This window comes from Euleptes europaea, chromosome 7 (genome assembly GCF_029931775.1).
Source record: "Euleptes europaea isolate rEulEur1 chromosome 7, rEulEur1.hap1, whole genome shotgun sequence".
In the NCBI taxonomy this organism is placed as follows: Eukaryota; Metazoa; Chordata; class Lepidosauria; order Squamata; family Sphaerodactylidae; genus Euleptes; species Euleptes europaea.
Genome location: NC_079318.1, coordinates 80,367,242 through 80,390,417, shown reverse-complemented (window position 1 = coordinate 80,390,417; position 23,176 = coordinate 80,367,242). Strand labels below are relative to the sequence as shown.

Below are 23,176 nucleotides of genomic sequence, written 5' to 3'. Positions count from 1 at the left end.
TCCCCGGATTGAAAATGGGTCCTCTGGGGGAGTATACCCAATGTTCCACCCCCTTTGCTTGGGTGTACAGCAGTGGGGGTATACAATTGAGCAAAATTGAGCAGGGAGGGAAAAAGCTGTCCCCAGCATGGCAGCCCCCTCTCCATATCAATCTCTCCAAGGGTGTTTTTTGAATCCAAAGTACACATTTGGAATTCCAGCCAAGTGTAGGCTGGTCCTAAGACTTTGCTGCATTATAAACACAAGATGGGGATCTGCCCATACCTCTGTGGGTCTGTTTGCCCACCTTTTTCTGCACTGCTTTGCATGCCAATAGGAGAAACCACCAAAAAGCTGAGGAAAAGAGCTACTTTTGGGAAGCCTGAAGCAGTTTGCCTGGGAGATAAACCTCTTTTTACTCTTCTCCCTACAAACTGCACAGGAAACGGTACTAAATTACCCTTTCCCGGAAAGCTATCAGTGCCAGAGAGCAAAGAGACAAAAACAGGTATACAGAGACATGCAACAACTGCTCAGTTCCTGCCATGTGCACATTAGAAAGAAAGAAAGAAAGAAAGAAAGAAAGAAAGAAAGAAAGAAAGAAAGAAAGAAAGAAAGGGAAAGGGAAAGGGAAAGGGAAAATTATACAAAGCAAGTAAGCATTTAGCTCCTCCAGACAGGTTTGGAATTCATCAAAACCAAATCCTCTGAATCAAAGGCCAGAACAAGTCCATACTGGGAAGTGACATTTCTTCCAAGCGTCTGTAGCTAGGATCCATCCTTGAAACCTGACCCAAGAACAGCAGGAGAAAAAAAGCAAACCCATTCACATTTGTAAATGCTATTAAATGCTGGAATGGTGGGAAGGTTTGGTAGCTGGCTAGGACTCACTGGCCTGGCTGCGGCAGTCTACAACGGCTTCACCGCATAGAAAACTCCCCAACGTTGGTCCCCATCTGCACAGCGCTCAAGCTTCTCTCTCCATCCAGAGGCCATGGCTTCAAATTCATCCTTGGAGAACTCCTGCAGTGTGTAAAGGGGGGAGGGGAAGAGGCATTTTTTAAACTGCCTATCAGAAAGCAAGAAAACAAGGTTTGTTTGTTTTTAGTGCCCTGCACTGGGAAGGAAATGAGGGGAAATACTCCCACCTCTACCCTAGTTGGGAGAGAAAGACACCTTAGAACAAAGGGACGACTCTGGGAATTTGGGACAGCCAACAGCTGCTTCACGGCTGTGTCTCTTTACTTTGCTCCATGTCTGGGAGAAGAGGCAGCGGAAGGAGCGCTTGGTTGCCTGGAAACTGCACACAACTCCCTCCTTACCCTGCCCCAGCAAAACAACCTGAGGCTCTCAAACTGCAGCCAGAATGGTCTAACCGCTCGAGATTTGGATGAAGTAGCTCAGGACACTTTCCAAATAGGGGGTGGGGGCTGTGCCAAAAAGGGGTGGTTTCATTTCATGCTTATCCCCCCTTCCCCCCACCTTCAGACCTGAACAAAGCTCTCCTGACTTCTCTCCAGTTCTTGCAACTCTTGGGTTAGTGCTGACAGCATTCGCTCTGTGCGGTCCAACGACTGGACCTTTCTGAATCCAGCTTCCTGCAGTACCTGTGGTAGCAGGGATGAAGGTATTGGCAGGAGGTGAGAAAAAAGAACCCCCCCTTTGCAAAAGCTGCCTCTCTCACAGCTCCCCCACCTACCCTTACTGCTATCCCCCCCCTACCCCTTAACTGAGGCCTTTTTGCATGGGTTGTTCCGTCACTGTCACCCCCACCAACTATTTTGGGGCTTCATTTTAATTATGCATGTATTTTCTGACCTTCAGAAGTTGCCTTGCTCTTCCCTCGGGTTTCCCCCGTGTTTTCAGGATGCTGTTTTACCCCGAGATTAAAGTCTGCCTCGATCCCAAATTGAAAGCCGGTCCTGTGCATACTTGTCACTTTGGGTTTTTCTTCCCACGCCCATTCTTACTTTTACCTCCCAGGTATCTGTCCCCCTCATCCAACCCCTCCCCTCAAAGCCATTATGGAGTGCACTAGCAAGAGGATAACACTGGAATAGCATGAGGCTGCTTTAGTCAGTTTCACAGCAAGTGTGGGTCAGTTTCAGATAGAACAGTTGAGAGAACACTGAAATAATCACAAAGGACCTATGTGGCTGCTTATTTGGTCAGTTTCACAGTGACTGTGGGTCAGTTTCAGTTCTTGGCAGGATGTAACAGAACTGGGCTGATTTGCTGCCCTCCCCTTATAGGCATGAAAGCCTTGTTAGTTAGTTTGTTTGTTTGCACATGCAAGACTACTAAAGGGACAATGAATGTCACAAAAGACATGCAAGTGTTTTTATGTTCGTATGACCCCTGCATTGAGCTTTGCATAAACAAACTGGTTGGGGGTGTGTGTCCAGACCCTTCCCTTCTCTCCCAATTCAAATGAGCCTTCGGTTGGGAATTAAATTCCCAACATAGAAGTCGCAATGCATGTTTCATTGTGTTGACCCAGGGAGGAAAATGTAATGTGTAGCTGGGCCATTTTGAATTTGAACCTTGATCTCCCGTATTCTGGTCCAACACTCCAACCACTACACCACACTGGCTATCAGGTGATGCCTTAGTTCGTAGATCCTGGGTATGCATTCCTTCTTTGTAAATTTAACTTGCATCAGTAGACTATGTGGGTTCTGGTAGTAATGAAAAAGGCCATGTAAGGTAAACCTTTCACATTCTTTCTTCATCTTGATTTTACTGCATAGTCTTCTACGTTTGCAATCCACTTTCTGCGTTGCTTATGCTATATCATACTAAGTTTTTTGTTTGCACCATTTTCTGATTCTGCAATGTTCATTGAAGGGCTTATGCTATCTGATTGCTTTTCTTATGTATGTTTTGCAATCCATTTCCCAAACTTCAGCAAGAAAGACAGGCTATTATTTGAGTAAATAATAAATACATATCATTTTGCTGAACAGGTAGCTTGGTTATTTGATCTGGGGGGAGGCCTAATTTAGCCAACTACAGACCTCCATAGAAATGCTTTTTTTCATTGCATACCTGGCCATATTCCTGAGGCATGAGCAGGCTGTATCCCCTCTGTTTGACATACTTGGTGAACACCTCTGACCACGGGCGCGGCCCACAGCAATAATCAGAGATGAGGAGCTGCCCCCCTGGTTTCAACCACAGCTAGGGAGACAAACAGACACATGTGTAAGATTGCTTTATAATAGTGTTACAGGGCAGGCTGAGGGTAGGTTTGTCAACTGGCAAGAAAAAAACACACCTTGTCCTTTTAATACAGCTTTAATGGGATGTTGTTTACCTGGTGATGTTATTTGCCTCCATGCCATGAAAAGCTTCATTAATATCTGCCTATCAAGTCTCTATTAAAGGGATAGAAGTCCTATGTATGTTTCAGTTTGTTAGTCGCTTTAGTGGCCGACATGAGACAGACAGACAGACTGTCTGTAAGACAGACAGACAGAACGTTCTCCAAGCCAGTGGCAACCCTAGGTACAGACAATTTGGGACACTCACCAGGAACCTCTGAAAGAGGGCGCTTTTGTCTGCCACGTGCAAGAAAGTGTCTCGGCTATAAACAACGTCAAAGGAGCCCTCCGGAAACACCCTGCGGGTAGCATCGCCAACTTCGAATTGCACCTAGAACCACAGTAGCAATAATAGAATGAGGTGTCTGAGGTGCAAAATCAAACTGGCATTCCTTCCTGCTAATTAATGTGGGGTCTCAGTTTCCTAGGAATTTGTCCTGTACAAGTCACACCGAACAGCAGCTGTATCTCTTTCTCCTCTCTGTGCCTGGAGCTCTCTCCTAGAACATCTGGAAGGCATTCTCCCCCCCCCTTCCTTTGATTCTCTCCCTCAGATCCACCTTTATCAAAAAGTCTTTGGCCTAACTCTTGAGCCCTCAAACCCAAATAAAATCCACATATACAAAACGGCATTTGCGTATGTGAATCCCTTATCACTCCGTTTCTAGACTGTTTTTCTTTTCTCCACCACCGTCAAAATGTAAACCGTAAGCTCCTTGGGAGCAGCATGTTACTCTGTAAAACTCCACGTGGCTTATAAAATCATCAATGGGTTAGCGCTTGCCTCAGTTTCTCCACTCATTTCTGTGGCCAGGCAGTCTGCTAAAGGGTCCTACGCAGCAATTTTCAATCTAGCAGGCTGAAGCGCTGGTCTTCCTGCAGTAACCCCCTCCCCCGTCCTTAAGACTTCCTGCTTTCCCCCCAGTTCCTTCCCTCATCAGTACCAGGGATTCGTTCTCCCGCTGGGCTCTCTCCAACGCCAGCTGCACCATGTTGTGTGAAAGATCCAGACCCAGGACTTCTACGCCAAACTCCTGAGGAGAAAAAAAACACAAGAGTAGCTGCGTTGGCTCACAGTGACAGCCCATCAAAGCCAGCATCCTGTTTGACACAGTGGCCAGGCCAACCGGAGGCCCCCAGGAGGCCCAGAAGTAGGGGCATGGGGGCCAAAACCTCCCCTTGTGGCCCATGGGGGCCCAAAACCTCTCCATTGAAGTCCCTCCTCTCCCCAAACCCCACCCTCATCAGGCTCCACCCTCAAAAGCTCCAGGTATTTCCCAACCTGGGGCTGGCAAGCCTGCTTCTCAGCCCCACCGGGAGGTTCCATGTAGTTGGGGCTAATGTAAAAGTTGTTTTCAACGTAATGCAATGCAATGCAGCTGCCACCGCTGCGATCAGCAAAGGACAATGCAAACCTTTCCCCTCAACTCATTTTCCTGCTGAAGACCCATCTTCCCAAGCTGATTTTGGTCTTATTGGGGAAAAGTTACAACAAGTCACCAGTTTTCCCTCAGCTGGCTGGTGATTTTCAGAGGGGAAATGGCCTGAGGGGAAAGAAGCTCCACTCCACCCTTCTCTTTTAAATCTCAGCTCCAGTCTCACAACTTTTTTTTTAAAGCTATTGAAATGAACACAGAACTTGATGTAACATGGATTTCCATCCTCCCTGAGTAACTTCAGCCAATTTGCAGCCATTTGAGAGGAGGTGGGAGGGCAGCCAGGTAGAAAAGGTGCCTCTTTCAAGTAGGACTGTGGAAGAGAAACCCTCTTAACCCGGTGACATGACAAGCTGTATTTCCTCTCATGGGCCTTTCTGAGGGCTAGGGTTGCCAGCTCTGGGACTGGAAATTTCTGGAGACTTGGTGGTGGAGTTTAGGGTTAGGGTATAATGCCATACTGGCCACCCTTCGAAGCAGGCGTTTTCTCCAAGGGAACTGATCTCTGTTGCCTGGAGATAAGTTGCAATTCTGGGAGGTCTCCAGGCCCCACATGGAGGTTGGAAACCCCAGCACCTTCTCTCTCTCAGCGTTTCCCTGTTATGTCCACACTATCGACTGAAACCAGTCTCAAACCAGATTCACAGGTTACAGCTCCTTATAATACAGCACCACCAAGTTCTTGGGCTCCACACAAGCTTCTGAGGGAAGCCCTGGCAGTTAAACTCCTTTCAAAGAGGTTTAAATGTGCAGCATCCACAGAGCACCAGCTGCTGTGAGAGAAGGCCACTGGCAAGACAGCGTGGTGTAGAGGTTAGTGTGTGTCAGGATGGGAGACCTGGGTTCAAATTCCCAGTCAGCCACTAGACTCGCAGGGTGAGCCTTGGGCCAGTTGCTTTCTTTCAGCCTGACCTTCTACTCCACAAGGTTAGCATGGAGATAAAATGGAGGAGAATGATATACTCTATCCTGAGCTCCCTGGAGGAAGGGATAGAAGAATGATAGATGGAAGTCCAGTTAGGGAATAGTCTGGGTACGTGACAGGCAGATTTCAACAGGAACAGCTTTCCGCGGCATGGAGTTGCAGTGGATTTCTGCCTGTAAAGCAACTATTAAAGGCCCATGTAGAGTTGCCAACTCTGGGTTGGGAAATTTTTGGAGATTTGGGTGGTGGTGGAGCCTGGGGAGCGTGGGGATTGGGGATGGGAGGGATCTCAGCAGGGTATAATGCCATAAAGTCTGCCCCCCGACCAAAGCAGCCATTTTCTCCAGGGAAATTAACTTCTTTTGTCCGGACATCAGTTGTAATTCTGGGAGATCTCCAGGTCCCACCTGGAGATTGGCAAGCCTAGGCCCAGGAGCAAAGCCCGAAAAAGAAAGCGATCAAGGGTACTTGAGAGTGTGAGGGTGGAGTTCTACTAGCCCAGAACCTTTGCCATGTGGAAATCACTTCCGCCAAGCCCACAGCCAACATCCAACACTTTCTGACCCGGTTTCAAAGCCAGCATGGACAACAGCTCCTAGGGAGAGATCAGAGAGGATTAGGTAGGCCTAAAATTGACAGCTACAACTTGGGAAATTCTTGGAGATTTGGCGGCAGAGCCTGGTAAGAGCAGAGCTTGGGGAGGGAGCTAGGGTTGCCAACCTCCAGGTACTAGCTGGAGATCTCCTGCTATTACAACTGATCTCCAGCCAATAGAGATCAGTTCACCTGGAGAATATGGCCACTTTGGCAATTGGACTCTATGGCATTGAAGTCCCTCCCCTCCCCAAACCCCGCCCTCCTCAGGCTCCATCCCAAAAACCTCCTGCCGGTGGCGAAGAGGGACCTGGCAACCCTAGAGGGAGCTCAGTAGGGATATGAAGTGGAACCCACCATCTGAAGCTGCCATTTCCTCTAGGGGAACTAATATCAGGTCTGGAGATCAGATGGAATTAGGCAGGCCTCACCTCGAGTTTGGGAACCTTAGTCGTGCCTCAGATGCAGCCAGAAGGGGGGAGATGCCTGCCTCATCCACTCCCAGTACCATCTCCAAAGCAATGCCAGCCAAGCCAGGCAGTTATTTGGGGAGCCAAAAATTCCAGGGATGTTTGAGGGGGGGGGGGTCTATGAGGAAGGGGAGGGAAGACGTCTGCTTTCAGTTTGGAATTTATTTGCTTTTTCATTGCATGCTCGACGGTGAAATCTGGATTGTATTTCAGATGAGCACAATTGTTCAACTGCTGACATAAAAAACGAAAATCTCATTCATTCTGCAGCCTGATGGATCTTAAACACATGTTTATTGAGTTTGGTGAATGCGCACAGGATGGCAGCTTTAATGGGCCAGCTGCTCAGGATAAAATGAGAAAGGAGCGGGAGGGAGGAACGAGATTTTAATTCACCGAAGTCTGTAAAAACAAAACAAAAAAAGCCCAGCTTGATCTGGGTCTCTTCCATTTTGTATTTGTGAATCCCAGTTGTGGCCCACCCACCCTCACAGTTCTGTGCAGCAACCTATAAATTGCCTTGCTGGCCAAAGATCCTTCTAGCTTTAACCCTCTACCCTTCACACGAACACATGAAACTGCCTTATACTGAATCAGACCCTGGGTCCATCAAAGTCAGTACTGTCTACTCAGACCGGCAGCGGCTCTCCATGGTCTCAGGAGGAGGTCTTTCGCATCACCTACTTGCCTGGTCCCTTTAACTGGAGATGCCGGGGACTGAACCTGGGACCTTCTGTGTGCCAAGCAGATTCTCTACCACTGAGCCACAGCCCCTCCCCTTCGATATGAACGGACAGAAGCCTCAGCTGGGGAGCCCCCCAAATGTGGCTTGATGATGGAGACAGTCAGCCTTTGTTTCCAGCACTCACAGGTATCATGCCTGTGAACATGGAGGTTCTACTTATGCAGGGCTTTTACCTATGAAAGACTGTAACTAGGACTCATGCATGCACCTGGTTTATACTGAGTCAGACCTTTGGTTTATCAGTGTCACTCTCCAAGCTCTCAGGTGGAGGTCTTTCACATGCCCTACTGTGACTAGGGCTGAGGCAGGGGAACGTAAACCAGCAGGCTTTAGGAGTCTGGAAAGTTATTTTCACTCTGTGGTTTACACCACTGGACAATTTAGGGGCTTAAAAAGATGCAAAGATCACTTGTAGTGTTAATCACAACTCTTGTGAGTGATTAAGAGTGGTGGACTCCGATCTGGAGAACCGGGTTTGATTCCCCACTCCTCCACATGAGCGGTGGAGGCTAATCTGGTGAACTGGATTCTCCTACACACGAAGCCAGCTGGGTGACCTTGGGCAAGTTACAGCTCTGTTAGAGCTCTCTCAGCCCCACCTACCTCACAGGGTGTCTGTTATGGGGAGGGGAAGGGAAGGTGATTGTAAGCAGGTCTGAGTCTCCCTTGAGTGGTAGAGAAAGTTGGCATAGAAAAACCAACTCTTCTTCTCTGCTCGATATGAAGTCACAGTCCTGGGAAGTTTCCTCAGTTGCCAGTCCCACCTCAAAGGGAATCACAACACTCCTTCTGTGTCTGCCTCCCTCCTCAACTCATGCTGGGCTGCCCTTTTCAGGCCTCTTTCAAGCTTGTGCCGTAGTCGTCCAGTCCCTCCTTGGGTCCACTGGTCTTGCTAGCTCACCCCGTTGGCCGAAAGTATGTTACCATATGCTAGGAGGCACCCTCCAAGCTAACCACCCCTAACCCAGGGACTACTGGAGTGAGCGACTCAGCATAGCTGGATGGTGGGGGTGCTACATTACTCTAAGTGTGTATAAGTGTTATCTCCTTGAATGGGATGTCCCTCTCTTTGTCTTAACCTGGGAACTGCCCTCTGACTGCTCCACTCTCTCTGTGTGTGCATTCTTCTCCCCACTCTCTACATATCTCTTCATGGAGTTACATGTATCTACAGGTGCTATGGAACACAGGCAGGATGGTGCCGCTGCAGTCGTCTTGTTTGTGGGCTTCCTGGAGGCACCTGGTTGGCTACTGTGTGAACAGACTGCTGGACTTGATAGGCCTTGGTCTGATCCAGCAGGGCATTTCTTATGTTCTTATGTCTCCCCTGTAGAAACAATGCCACCTACTCCCATACACGTGATGCCAGATCAGCTGGCCATTTGTGATGGGGAAAGTACTCTTTAGATTAGGCTTCTTCTCTCTCCTTTTGACTGCAACCTGAATGTGAACAGAATCTACTTGAATAAACGTAAGTTTTACTTTTTGCAAAATACTTGGGCGATTTATTTACTTCGTTCAATATCACACTTCGGTGACTGGGCACATAGGATATCCAATAGGACAGGAAGAAAGTAGATTCCTTTGAAATGTGGTGTTGGAGGAGAGAGTTACAAATACTGTGGACTCCCCCCAAAAAACCCAAATCAGTGGGTTATAGATCAAATCAAGCCTGAACTGACCCTAGAAGCTAAAATGACTAAACTGAGGCTATCATATTTTGGTCACATTATGAGAAGACAAGAGTCACTAGAAAAGACAGTCATGCTGGGAAAAGTTGAGGGCAGCAGGAAAAGAGGAAGACCCAACAAGAGATGGATTGACTGCATAAAGGAAGCCACAGCCCTCAATTTGCAAGATCTGAGCAAGGCTGTCAAAGATAGGATGTTTTGGAGGACATTGATTCATAGGGTCGCCATGAGTGGGAAGTGTCTTGATGGCACTTAACATACACATCCCAATAGGGCCCCTGTGCACAACCAGACCAGTGCAACAGGTATCTCTTTTCCCTGTGGTCCAGGAGCCTGGACCTTTGCCAGGAGAGATTCTGTCCACTGCTCTCAACTCCACCAGATGTCTAGTCAGGCAGCATGATTGACCCATCACAACTAATGTGTGTGTGAGTAAAGTGCCATCAAGTCGCAGCCGACTTATGGCGACCCCTTTTGGGGTTTTCAAGGCAAGAGACTAACAGAGGTGGTTTGCCAGTGCCTTCCTCTGTATAGCAACCCTGGACTTTCTTAGTGGTCTCCCATCCAAATACTAACCAGGGCTGTCCCTGCTTAGCTTTTGAGATCTGACGAGATCAGGCTAGCCTCAGCCATCCAGGTCAGGCATCACAACTAATACCTGATCCTTTTAAGTAGAGATGCTGAGGACTGAACCTGGGACCTTCAGCATACAAAGCAGATGCTCTAACACTGAGCCACTCTACCCCCCCTCCCCTCATGGCGGTTACCTTAGTGGTATTGATTCCTCCGGTGCTGACAAAGCCAGGTCCAAAAACCCATTCATAGCGCCGGATGCTGCGGATGGCATACTGCTCATTGTCAAGGAACTGCTGGAAGGTGTCATATCCGCATGCGGACACGCTGTTTCGCAGAACTTTTTGGAGAAGCCAGCAAACCTGATTCCTGTTTTGTTTCCTCTGCGCGCAAAAGAGTGCAAGCAGGGTTGAGTGCAACTAGCACAGAAACGGGCACCTGGAGGATATCATTTCACTTAGTTTTAAAATGTTCAAGTCTCTAGACCTCAGTATCTGTGCAAACGTGAGGCTCTGGTGAAGGAGAGAAGAGCACGGGTTGATTTCTTTAAAAGGAAGCGTTGGTAGCCGTAGCCTCTGACATCCTCCCTATGAAAGGATGGGGCAGGCTATACTCACTTAGTGGTGAGAGAAAGTTCCTTTGTGTGGATTCAAAGGCACTCCATAGCATGGTTACAGAAGAGATAGTTACCTTTACATAAGTTTGCACAGATCGGGACATGACTATCTCAAATCCATAGAGCTTGTCTCCAAAGATCTTCTGAGCGGAAGTGAGGAGGCAATTGTATTCTTTAGGTGATCGGTATAACGTTGGATTGAATGCCCTTGGGCTGTCTCCTGAAGGAAGAGGAATTCAGTGTGAGCTGGGGGATTGGACTCTGAGCTAGGAAATCAACTCCGCTAAGGATTTGCTGTGCAATGTTTGACAAAGTTGATGCACAACATATTTTCTATTGTGCTTGTTGCTGAAAAGTCTTGGACACTGAGTTGGTGTGGTTTTTTTGCCAGTGTGTCCCCAAAAGTAAAGTTTAGAAGTAGGTCCCACTTCAAAAAAGTTTGAGAACCACTAAAGGAAATTCCTGTTTGGAAAAATGTGGAGCTGGTTTTGTATGAAACCTCTTTTCGAGTTTGTTCAGGAAGTAACAGTGGTGCCTGTTAACAATAGCTACATCTGGAACGAAGGGGCAATATTTGGACAAATGAATGAAATCATCTTTGTGTTGATGTAGCAAAGGCTGCTCAAGGAACGGTGCAGATTAAATTCTGACGTGCCTTCCGGTGGCTTCCAGGACTGAGGGCCAAACTAAACAAAAACACCGGGAGATCCGTGATCAGATCTGCCCAGCATATTCCAAATGCAAACAGCAGCTGCTGGAGGGGTCCAATTCCAGGCAAGAATGCAGCACATGGAGGGAGAGGAGGGGTTTAATCCCCATTACATGGTTCTGCCAATCAAAGCCACCAATTCCTGTGGGCTGTTAATCCTAGAAGGAACCCTCTGTTTGTCAATCCCCCGCCCAAGGGCTATTAATGTCCAAGGTGATGGTGGTCTGTTTTGATTAGCAAAACTGCAGGGGAGGAAGAGTTAAACCCCTCTCCCCCAAATGTTATTTCTATTTTTAAAATGTTGACCAGGTCTGTTCATGTTTTCCCAGGGCATGATGCTCACCCAACTTTCTTGCTGCCAGGGGTCAGAGTTACATGTGTTTAAATTCAGATTCTTAAAATTGTGGAACGTATAGTGTGTGAAATTATATTACTTGGCATCTGTTTATGGTGTGTGTCCCCCATGCGGAAAATTTCCTCTTCGCCACTGCTGGTGCTTCCCTGCCCCCTGCATCTTAACGCCTACAACCGGCTTTCCTTTGCTACTCATCCACATGCCTGACCTCAGGCAGGAAAGAGGAAGAAGCTTCCCGCACTGGGTACGCAATTCTCCTTCTATCGCCAGCCATACTCCTTGACTCCCACCTTAACACCCTCCTGCTCTGTACAGGGAAGGGGGGCACATATCATGCCCATAGTTCAGACACACAAGATGAAGGTCACGCAACTTGGTCCCTCCATAAAATCCAATCTACAGGTTCATGCGGCTTGGTTTTCACACATGACAAAGTCCTCATGCGCCCCATGTGGCCATCATGGCTCCCTATCAATCAAGGAGATCTGCATGCATGCACTGGCCCAATTTGGATCGGGACCACAGCACACAGGAAGAGGAGGCTTAAGTCTCCTTCCTGTGCCTTTAGGGTTGCCAGGTCCCTCTTCGCCATCAGCGGGAGGTTTTTGGGGCAAAGCCTGAGGAGGGTGGGGTTTGAGGAGGGGAGGGACATCAATGCCATAGTGTCCAATTGCCAAATTGCCAATTTTCTCCAAGTGAACTGATCTCTAGCGGCTGGAGATCAGTTGTAATAGCAGGAGATCTACAGCTAGTACCTGGAGGTTGGCAACGCTACGTGCCATGCCAGTTTCCTGACCTCAAGTGGGCCTGGGGAGCTGAAATTTGCCCTGATCAGTACAGATAAGTTTCCCCAACAGGGCAAATAAAAATTCCCCAGGGCCAACTCCAGCTTGGGAAATTCCTTGAAATTTAGGGGCAGTGCATGGGGAGGATGTAGCGTGGAAAAGGGAGGGAGCTCAGTGGTGATATGAAGCAGCAGAGTCTGTTCTCTGAAGCTGCCATTCCCTTCAGGGGAACTGATCTCTGTAGTCTGGAGATTAGTTGTAATTTCTGGAGAAACTCCAAGCCTCACCTTGAGGCTGGCAAAGTTGGGGAAATGGTTCCGGGGAGGGGAGATAAGGCTTAATCACCCTCTCCCTGTGTTCCATGGTACCAAATTGAGCCTCCCACATGCTTGGAAATAAAGTTCCAAGTTTGGAACTCCCAGACCGTGTCAGATCAAGAAACTGTGGAATGGCCATGTGGGTGACAGGGATATTGTAATGTGTGAATCTTAGTTTGATGGCCCAGAATAGCCTGCTGATATTGCCTCCACAAGCTCAAATTGTTAGGAGATTATCTCTGGAGAGATCTATTCTTGCATGTGAGGGGAAGGGAGCAAGTGTGGATGTGTGAGTTAAAATAAACAGAAGTTTGCATGTGGAATGAAAGGAAGAGAGAGAAAGAGAGCCCTTTGGGAGTTGTATGAAGCATTGTAGTGGTGCTGGATCTCTCTGGGGGAGGAGTGTGGGATTTGCTTCCTGGCAGGAGTTTCTCTTTGCCCTCACATTGGTAAATAAAGCAAATATGACAGAAACCCTTTAAGGTTGTTTATGCATGGGTATTTTCACTCACATTCGCCCCTGGTCTGTCTTGCTTGTTCCTTGGAGTTATGCATCAGTTTCCCCTCCATTAAAGATGACCTCGCTGCCAGCCTTCACAAACCCTGGGTCTTCTCATTCCTCTGTTAACCTGATTCTTCCACCTCCCCTGAGCTCAGCCCGGGTGAAATCCCCATGCATAAGGCAAAGTGCAGGGCACACAAGGTTGGTTTGTCTCACACCCAATTACAAAGCAGTGTGTAAAGAGGTGGGGATTTAAATACTTCCCGCTTCCTGGGAGTTCTTTCTGGGCAGAAGAATAGACTTTGGGTACCCCCCCAATTCCTTTTAGGGTGCTCCATTTTATTTTTGTCTTTTAAAATGCATTTTAACTGGGCACTGGGATTTCTGTGGTGGGGGGAAACTTCTCTCTCAAAAAATGAACTACAGCCAATCACAAAGCGGCATTTCAAGGGGCAGGCTTCTTGTTTTGGGCTTGGAGACTGCTGGTGCATAGCTTTTAAAGAAGAAAGTGTGGGTCCAGCGAGTAATGAACCTCAGGTAAAATTCCCATGGATAAATGACCTATGTCTCACACATTGGAGTCCTTACCTGACTGGTGGAAGCAGGACTCCCGGAAGAAAAGGTGTCCCCCTGGACGAAGCCAGCTCAGCATCTTCTGGGCCAAGTTGCTCAGTTCAGCATCAGAGAGATACATGAAAAGCCAGTTGGAGAAGATGAGGTCAAAGCTATTGGGGTGGGGTGAGGAGAAGAGGAGGCCATCAAGAGAGGCCAACAAGGTGAAAGCAGTTTGAAAAGTGCTGAGGCTGAAGGGTTTCTTAATGTTCAGAATGCTGAAACCTGACATTTTGTCAAATTTCCAGCGTTTGCAAATATTTGGTCCGCTTCAAGAAATTCCACAAGTACTTTTGCACTTCTGGCAGCTGCTTAAAGGCATAGGATCTCTGCCAGGAGGAAAACAGATTGGCACTGAGATCTACATCAATATTTAATGCACAGCCTGACACACACACACACACACACACACACACACTAATTTATTAGGTGAAGCTTTTCCTGGTATAGATGAAGAGATATGGGAGGGGGACACTTTAACTGTAGCTTTATGTTATTGAGAGGAGCCTTGTGGCGCAGAGTAGTAAGCTGCAGTACTGCAGTCCAAGCTCTGCTCACAACCTGAGTTCGATCCCAACGGAAGTTGGTTTCAGGTAGCCGGCTCAAGGTTGACTCAGCCTTCCATCCTTCTGAGGTCGGTAAAACGAGGACCCAGCTTGCTGGGGGTAAAGGGAAGATGACTGGGGAAGGCACTGGCAAACCACCCCGTAAACAAAGTCTGCCTAGTAAATGTCGGGATGTGACGTCACCCCATGGGTCAGGAATGACCCGGTGCTTGCACAGGGGACTTTTACCTTTACTTTTTTATGTTATTAAACTGCTGCGGCAGGCAAAACCTGTGATTAATAAGCAGTACATTCGGGGAGGAGCTGTGGCTCAGTGATAAAGCAACTTCTTGGCATGTTGAAGGTCCCATCCTCGGCATCTCCAGTTAAACTAATCAGGTAGGAGGGAGGTGATTTGAAAGATCTCTACTGGAAATACTGGAGAGCCACTGTCAATTAGAATAATACTGACTTTGATAGACCAGTCTGACTCAATACAAGACAATTCAAGATCTCACTTAGTACAAGGCAGTTGCATGTCTCTGGGGATCTGAAGTGGGCTACCAGATGTGCTGCCCTGTAGGAGTGCCTCTCTGCCTGTACTCTACTTACACACGTATAAATAAAGCAAAACACCACAAATATCCAGGCATGTTAACATAGGTTTAAGTGGTGGGATTGTATTTCCTTGGAGAGAAACTTGTGGGACTGAGCCCAGAAAGGAGAGGGGGGAAAGGCTTTCTTGAAACTGAGCAATAGTCCTAATAAAAGCATAGATAGAAACAGCAAGCTGCCCATAGAAGACCTTGGCTTTACCACTTTCATTTTTACTGAGGCTCATTGGTTAAAGAATCTAGGAAGGGTGGGATAAGGGCTGCCAACAAACTTGGCACAAAATTTCTTGTCTCTCTAATAAGGATTAAAAGGGATGTAATTGACCAGGTGATGTTACTGATTTCCATGCCATACAATGCATCAAGGCATATTTCTACATATTAAACCCTTATTAAAGGAACAGGACACTTTTCTCCAAGCCAGTTGACAATCCTCCTTGGGATCAATATAGGGTCAAGCTTCTGCTGATGGCAGAAGAACAAGGGCAATGAGACGGCAACCAGAGGAGGGATTCCTGGTGTTTCAGGGGATGTGAAGGCTAGGTGATTCCATCATACCCAGTGAGGGATGTGAGGAATTGCTCATTTCTGTAACCCAATACTACGGCCTGCCTACCAAGTCATATCTTGTGAAACTGTAACTCCCGTGAGCAAGATCGCTGGAGAGACTTGTGGAGATGTGCTTTGCACAAGATCAGAGGCCCTGCTCTGTTAATTGCTACTCAATATTGGATTAGGATCCAGGAGACCCAGGTTTGAATCCCCATTCTGCTATGGTAACCTGATGGGTGGCCTTTGGGCTAAGAACTCCCTCTCTCTCAGCCTAATCTACCTTATACCATTGTTAGCATGAGGAAAGAAGCAAGGGAGAGCAATATTGTAAGCAGCTTTGGGTCCCCATTGGAAAGAAAAGCAAGGTATAAATATAGGGTTGCCAACCGCCAGGTACTAGCTGGAGATCTCCTGCTATTACACCTGATCTCCAGCCGATAGAGATCCATTCACCTGGAGAAAATGGCCACTTTGGCAATTGGAATCTATGGCATTAAAGTCCCTCTCCTCCCCAAACCCCACCCTCCTCAGGCTCCGCCCCCAAAATCTCCCACCGGTGGCGAAGAGGGACCTAGCAACTCTATATAAATCTCTAAAATAAATCTGAAATAGAAGTGAGACTCAGCCTCAATCAGCTCACCTCTGGTTTGGCAGCTCCAAGCAGGTTACATCGGCCTGAAGAAATACCACATTGGGTCGGTGCCCGTTCTCCTTCTGGTTATGTGTGACAAAGCTCTCCATGAAATCCACAGCTGTGGTGTGGTGTGCCAGATCTGCGAGAGGCCCAGTGAACCGCCTGGAGAAAATAAAAGGTTGAGGCAGGAAGGGTCTCAGGAATCTGATAGGAACATCTCTAAAACATACACTTGGACTGGGCGATAGAGTGTGGGAGGCTGATCACCCTCCAAAGCCACCATTTTCTCTAGGCAAACTGACTTCTATGTAAGTCTGGAGATCAGTTCTAATTCTGGGGGAAAACCCAGACCCCACTTGGGGTAGGGTTGCCAACCTCCAGGTACTGGATAATAGGTTTATGATACCTCTTGATCAGTAGTATTGCACGGGTGGGCTTGGAGGAAACCCATTGTGCAATGGCAGGCTCCTGGTTCTGAAGAAAGCTGGACTCAGTCCTAGACCCTGTTTTCAACATAGGCTTGCCAACCTCCAGGTACTAGCTGGAGATCTCCTGCGATTACAACTGATCTCCAGCCAATAGAGATCAGTTCCCCTGGAGAAAATGGCCACTTTGGCGATTGGACTCTATGGCATTGAAGTCCCTCCCCTCCCCAAACCCAGCCCTCCTCAGGCTGCGCCTCAAAAACCTCCCGTCTGAATCCATGCCTCTGTTGGGGGCTCCCGTCTCCTCAGTGGCACACAGTGCCTTTTATTATCTTTGGCTGGTATGACAACTATGTCTGTTCCTCAAAAAAAGCATGTCTGGGCTACAGTGATCCATGACCATCCAGGTTAGATTAATGTGCTTTGCGCTGTGCTACCTTTGAATAGGAGCCCCGTGGCGCAGTGTTAAGCTGCAGTACTGCAGTCAAAAGCTCTGCTCACGACCTGAGTTCGATCCCAACGAAAGTCGGTTTCAGGTAGCCGGCTCAAGGTTGACTCAGCCTTCCATCTTTCTGAGGTCGGTAAAATGAGTACCCAGCTTGCTGGGGGTAAAGGGAAGATGACTGGGGAAGGCACTGGCAAACCACCCCACAAACAAAGTCTGCCTAGAAAACGTCGGGATGTGACGTCTCCCCATGGGTCAGGAATGACCCAGTGCTTGCACAGGGGACCTTTACCTTTTACCTACCTTTGAAAAGTGACTGGAAACTTCAATTACTTGAAAATGCAATGGCCAGCTATTTTGGGAGAGATATACAGAGATCATAATCACCACTTTGCTGAAAGATCTGCGCTAGCTGCCTGTTGGTGCCTGGGCACGTATCAAAGTGCTGGTTCTTAAGGCCGTAATTGGCTTGAGGCCAGAGTACTTGAAGGAGAGCTGCCTCCCAAGAGGTTAAGATCCTTTCCTCAAGCCCTGCTCTCCACGCCTTTCCCTGAAGTTGTAGTCAGGTGGCAAGCAGATGCAGGACTTTTGCAGTGGTGACACCATACCACTGGAATGCCCTTCTCCTTGAAGCTCATCTGGTGCCTATGTTACTGGTGCCAGGCCAAAAAATATATGTATTATTTTTTTTAACTCAGGCTTTACCTGAAGAGTCCCATCATATTTCAGCTGTTTTTATGATGTTTCTAGCCTGAGAATCGTTTTATGAATATAATTTTAGGCTGCTGAATATTGTTGTTTTTATGTCTTGTTTTATTATTGATAAATTCTCATACTGTTGGTTTTGTGATTTTATAACATTATTTTTTGCTTTGTGAGGGGCCTAAAGCAGGTCTCTGGAGAGGCAGCACAGTTATCTTCTAAAACATCTAATCTACTACTGAACTACAGCCACTACTGAAGCATTACTCAAAATGACAATGCCTCTGTACATGTACAGAATATGTTCCCTTCCCCTCACTACTGAGAAATATCAGCAAAAGCAAAATATTCTAAGGCTGCAACAGAAGTTTCATGGATACCGTCTGCAGGGCCAAATCTACGGGGGGCAGGGGGGCAGCTGCCCCAGGTGCGGGCAAAAAACGGGCAGCGGTGACAGCAGCCAGGTCAGAGCATGCAACATGCACACAAGCCGTGTGGCTCCTAGCAGGGCCCAGCTGGGTGGCAGAGGAGGGCCACTGTGAGGTTCACGGCATGCCAATCTTGGCCAGCGCGCTCCCCTCTGAGCCCCACCTCATCACCGGCAGCCCCACCCTCTCACTTTCCGTTTCCCAGTTTGGGGCAGCCCAGGGATGCCGCTGGGCAGGAAGCAGCACAAAAGAAGGAGGGGGACGCTTCAGCTGCTCCCTCGGCAGCGCCACATGATAGCTTGAACGGGGTAGGGGTGGAGGCAGTGATCTGTGCATGCGGTGCAATGATGTCACTTCTGGGTATACCCTGGAAGTAGGGTTGCCAGGTCCCTCTTCGCCACCGGCGGGAGGTTTTTGGGGCGGAGCCTGAGGAGGGCGGGGTTTGGGAAAGGGAGGGGCTTCGATGCTATGGATTCCAATTGCCAAAGTGGCCATTTACTCCAGGCAAACTGATCTCTATCGGCTGGTGATCAGTTGTAATAGTAGGAGATTGCCAGCTATTACTTGGAGGTTGGCAACTCTACCCAGAAGTGCCAGCATTGCACTGGGATGTTCTAGCACTGTCCCTCCTGTCCCCAAACCTCACCCTCCTCAGGCTTCGCACCCAAAACCTCCCGCCGGTGGCAAAGAAAAACCTGGCAACCCTAGAGGCATCTTTTTTTTTTTTTGCCACCTTTAAAAAATAGGTAGATCCATCCCTGACCATCTGGGCTTCTCTGTGCAGGAAGCAGGGCCTACTTGTTGATAGTACCAGCCAGAATCTCCCTGCCTAGCCCCCTTCTACCTCTCACCCAATCCCAGCTCCCAGCTCCAACACGACTAGCCCTTCCACACAGGGCAAAAGGGCGAGGATCTCCGCCACATCCTCCTGTGTGAGCTGTTGTGCGCTTGAGTCCAACATCATTTCTTCCAGCGAGGACGCCTTTGAGTGTTCTTGCCAGAACCGGCGCATCAAGAAGCGAGGGGAGGTGGATTCTGTACTGTCTGTGCATAGAGAAAGAGGCAAAATTCTTAATATTACAATGGCCAACTCCGCCGCCTTCACTTAAAAATCTGATCCAAAAAGTTAATCCAAACATTAGGACCAGATCAGCCCCAGCCAAGCAAAATGCCTGTGCAAAACAAGTTTTCCAGAACCTGGAAATTAAAAAAAAAATTATTCCAGAGTTTTCCAGCATCTCTATTCTGTCGTGACATTTTTATTCTCCTGTCAACACCCTACCACCACTGCTTCTCCATGCAAACAAATGCTTCATCTTTTGAATTTCTGCCTAGGCAGCTGCTGCTAATTGCACATGTGCCCAACTAGGCAAGTTTCTGGAGAGGTGCCATATCCAGTCCCTACCGCCTTCGCTGACTGTTACGGTTCAGTTGCGGAGTAATATGAGGTGTGGCTCAAACGACTTGGCTTCCCACATCTAAGGGCTCAGCTCCTGTCAGGGTTCAGATCAGTTTTCAGTGCCAGGGCTTAATGCTGGACCAGGTGAAATAACTGCACAAAAACAGTAACCTCTGAGCGTGCACAGACAGTATTTTTCCTTTCCGTTTCCCCCTGCAATCAGAATCAGCAACAACCTAATGTGGGAAGGGAGGGCAGGGCTCCCTGGCTATGGAAGGGGGGTGGGTGGGATGGGACCCTTAAAAACAAAATCACTGTGCTATTAAACAGGCACAAATTCAAAGCAACCACTGAGAAAAAATAGGTACAATATAGTCTTGGATCGAGGGTTACATTTCCCTCTGTCCAATATGTCCTTTCAAAGAAATTAGAAATATCAACATTTACAAACCATAAGTGAATGAATACTATATAATTCCATAGTGATGATACATATCTATATCTAACCTTACAAAAAATTTTAAAAAATAAAAGAGAAAGTTCTCTCCATGCAATTATTATACTGCCAAAATATTAAACATTCCTAATAAGACTTTAAGATACATCTCAAAATTGCTATTTGAGTTTGGTTTGACTCTAACCCATTAATTTATAAATGGGCATCATCTTTGAACAAAGAGAGCCCGTGGAAGTATTTCCCTGTTTTTCATCTGCTGGGTAACAATGATTTTTTAAAATAAAATAACTGTCTGCAAGTAGATGAAACCTGTCCAGCATTTCTGTGAGGAAGGCGATTTCCTCGCACAGACCTTTCAAAAAATGTCCTAAGTAGTGGACATTCTTGCTTTCTTTCGTAACCCTCAGCTGTTTCCCACCTGGGCTTTACCTTTGCCTATATCCTTCTTACAGATTATCCGAAGCCTCCCTTCTCTCAACCGAGGGCATCCTAAAACCCTCATTTCTTTTGGCTGACTTGGGAGGTGTACGAGAGACAGTGACCCTGATGCTATTACCGAGGGTTCTCTCTCCCTTCCGAGCACAAAGGAAATCAGCGCGAAAATCCCATAGCCTCATTCTGCCCCCCAACCTGGCTTTCCCCCAAATAATTTTAAAAGGAGACCCTTGTCCATGATGGCACCCCCCTCAAAAAAACAGCTGACCACCCCCAGCAGCCTCCACTCACTCATCGCCATGAGACCGGTTTGCTCCTTCTGAATGCTCCCTGACCCCCCACAGATTAATCATTAATTAACAATTATCCTGATAAAAGGGCAGGCTCGCAAAAGACAGAATCACCCGCTTATCTGAATGATCTTGCCTGGAGATCAGTTGAAATCCCAGATCTCCAGCCACCACCTGGAGATTTGGTAAACAAAGGTTAGCGTGCTGTAGGATGCTCAGCAAACTAGAAACAGCACTTCACAAAGCTGGACACAATGATTATAAAGTAGTGGTATTTAATAACATATCCACCACTGGTGGATTAAATACCACTACTTTATAATCATTGTGTCTAGCTTAGTGAAGTGCTGTTTCTAGTTTGCTGACCACCTGGAGATTGGCAACCCTTGGGAGGACAGCGGTGTACTCGGTTGCTATATTGACTATTTTCCTCTTCATAAGAGAGGAAGCCAGCACTGATGTCCTATAGCCTGTTCCTTCCATGCTGCTTCTCCAACAAAAATAATTTGAGCAGGCAATTTTGGGGCCCTTCAGGCTCCTGATTTCAGAATTGTTCAGAGGTTAGGGTTGCCAAGTTCCTCTTCACCACCGGCAGGAGGCTTTTGGGGCGGGGCCTGAGGAAGGCAGGGTTTGGAGAGGGGAGGGACTTCGATGCCATAGAGTCCAAATCATAATTGAATTGAGATTCTGGCAAATTGAATTGTTTGAAGTAGAGTGAGGAGAAACTCTTAGAGCTTTTATTTTCAGCCTGGACCCCCCCCCAGGGTTGCCAGGTCCCTCTTCGCCACTGGTGGGAGGTTTTTGGGGCGGAGCCTGAGGAGGGCGGGGATTGGGGAGGGGAGGGACTTTAATGCCATAGAGTCCAATTGCCAAAGTGGCCATTTTCTCCAGGGGAACTGATCTCTATCGGCCTGAGATCAGTTGGAATAGCAGAGATCTCCAGCTAGTACCTGGAGGTTAAGATAAAAAAAATACCTGTGCTGTAATTAGTTTTCTCTAGTACCTGGAGGTTGGCAACCCTACTCAGAGCAGAGGTTCTGCTTCCATTTTTCTGATTTGCACCTCCTATATCTGCTCAAACCCAGCAGCCCCTACTACAGAGTGGGGTCAGCTTGCTCCTTCCAAATGCTCCCTGGTACCAGAGATTAATCATTAATTGACAACTGTCCTGGTAATTGGGAGGGTTAACAACAAGTAGAATTGTCCCTTAATCCACGGTAAAAAAAAAAACACATTCCAGAGGGATAGCCACATTATTCGTCTGCAGCAAAAATAAACAGTTTTATGGCACTTTCAAGACTAAGCAGATTTTAGTCCAGTACAAATGTTTGTGGACTACGACCCTTTTGACAAGATGGGCTCTCATCCACAAAAATGTATGCCGGAATAACATCTGTTAGTCTTTAAGGTACCCCCAGACTGCTGTTTACCACTAACACGTGTGATCTGCCTTCCATCCAAATGCATGGAAAATATATTTTTTGTTGTGGATAACTTAACCAATCATTATTATAACTGTCATTATTTAGTTGCATTTAAGAGGGGGGGGTAGGGTTTCCAGGTCCCTCTTTGCCATTGGCAGAAGGTTTTTGAGGTGGAGCCTGAGGAGGGCAGAGTTTGGGGAGGGAAGGGACTTCAATGTAGGGTTGACAACCTCCAGGTACTAGCTGGAGAGCTCCTGCTATTACAACTGATCTCCAGCCGATAGAGATCAGTTCCCCTGGAGAAAATGGCCGCTTTGGCAATTGGACTCTATGGCACAGTTCCTCCCCTCCCCAATCCCCGCCCTCCTCAGGCTCCGCCCCAAAAACCTCCCACCAGTGGCGAAGAGGGACCTGGCAATCCTGGGTGTCCAGGCTGAAAATAAAAGCTCTAAGAGTTCCTCCTCACTCTACTTCAAACAATTCAATTTGCCAGAATCTCAATTCAATTATGATTTTTAACAATACTCCAGTTTCTGGTTATTGCTATATTAGGTAGATGTCAAAAGTACAGATTCTTCTGGCAATCTGACATGTGATATCATTGCCTTTAAATTTAGAATGCAATGTTTTAAGCAGAAGAAATGTGTAAGGAATGTGAAACTCCAAGGCAAAGGAAAATCCCACAAAAGAGGAGGGGAGGTGATGATAGGTATTTGGCGAGAAGAGATCCCCCCCCAAAAAAAAATATATTTTTCAAACACTTTGTTGTGCAAGGCTGAAATTAGACCCAGAACCTGTTTGTAAAAGAAGGGAACATATGAAGTTATAACAACAATAATAGTTAGCATTTACTTGGCTGAGAGTGTTCAAAGTACTTTATATATGTTACCTTGCAACCTTACAACAACCCTGCGAGCTAGTTTTTTCCCCCATTGCAAATTGGTAAACAAGTACAGCTTGCCAGAGGCCCCTTGTGTGTCAGTGGCAGATGTAAGATTCGAACAAGGGATTGAACCAGCCACTACACACAATTAATTAAGAATACCTCTGAATGTCTCTTGCCTTGAAAACCCTACCGGGTCACCATAAATCAGCTGTGACTTGATGGCATTTTCCTCCTCCTCCTCCACCATCTCTGAACATGTCCACGTGCCCCCCAAGTAACAGAAGCTATACGTGGGACAATCCTAATGA

The 23,176-nt window shown here is 47.4% G+C and overlaps 1 protein-coding gene across 1 annotated transcript; it reads right to left on the bottom strand.

The window, feature by feature from the left end:
* Positions 1-888: 888 nt before the first annotated feature.
* LOC130480808 (uncharacterized) lies at positions 889-18,989 on the bottom strand. The gene is made up of 11 exons (XM_056853431.1): positions 18,829-18,989; positions 15,984-16,139; positions 13,609-13,745; positions 10,427-10,572; positions 9,931-10,119; positions 6,169-6,258; positions 4,247-4,336; positions 3,511-3,633; positions 3,028-3,159; positions 1,470-1,586; positions 889-1,002 (listed from the first exon to the last, which is right to left on the bottom strand). Exons 1-11 carry the CDS (start codon positions 18,987-18,989, stop codon positions 889-891), a joined length of 1,455 nt encoding a protein of 484 aa, XP_056709409.1.
* Positions 18,990-23,176: the final 4,187 nt, after the last annotated feature.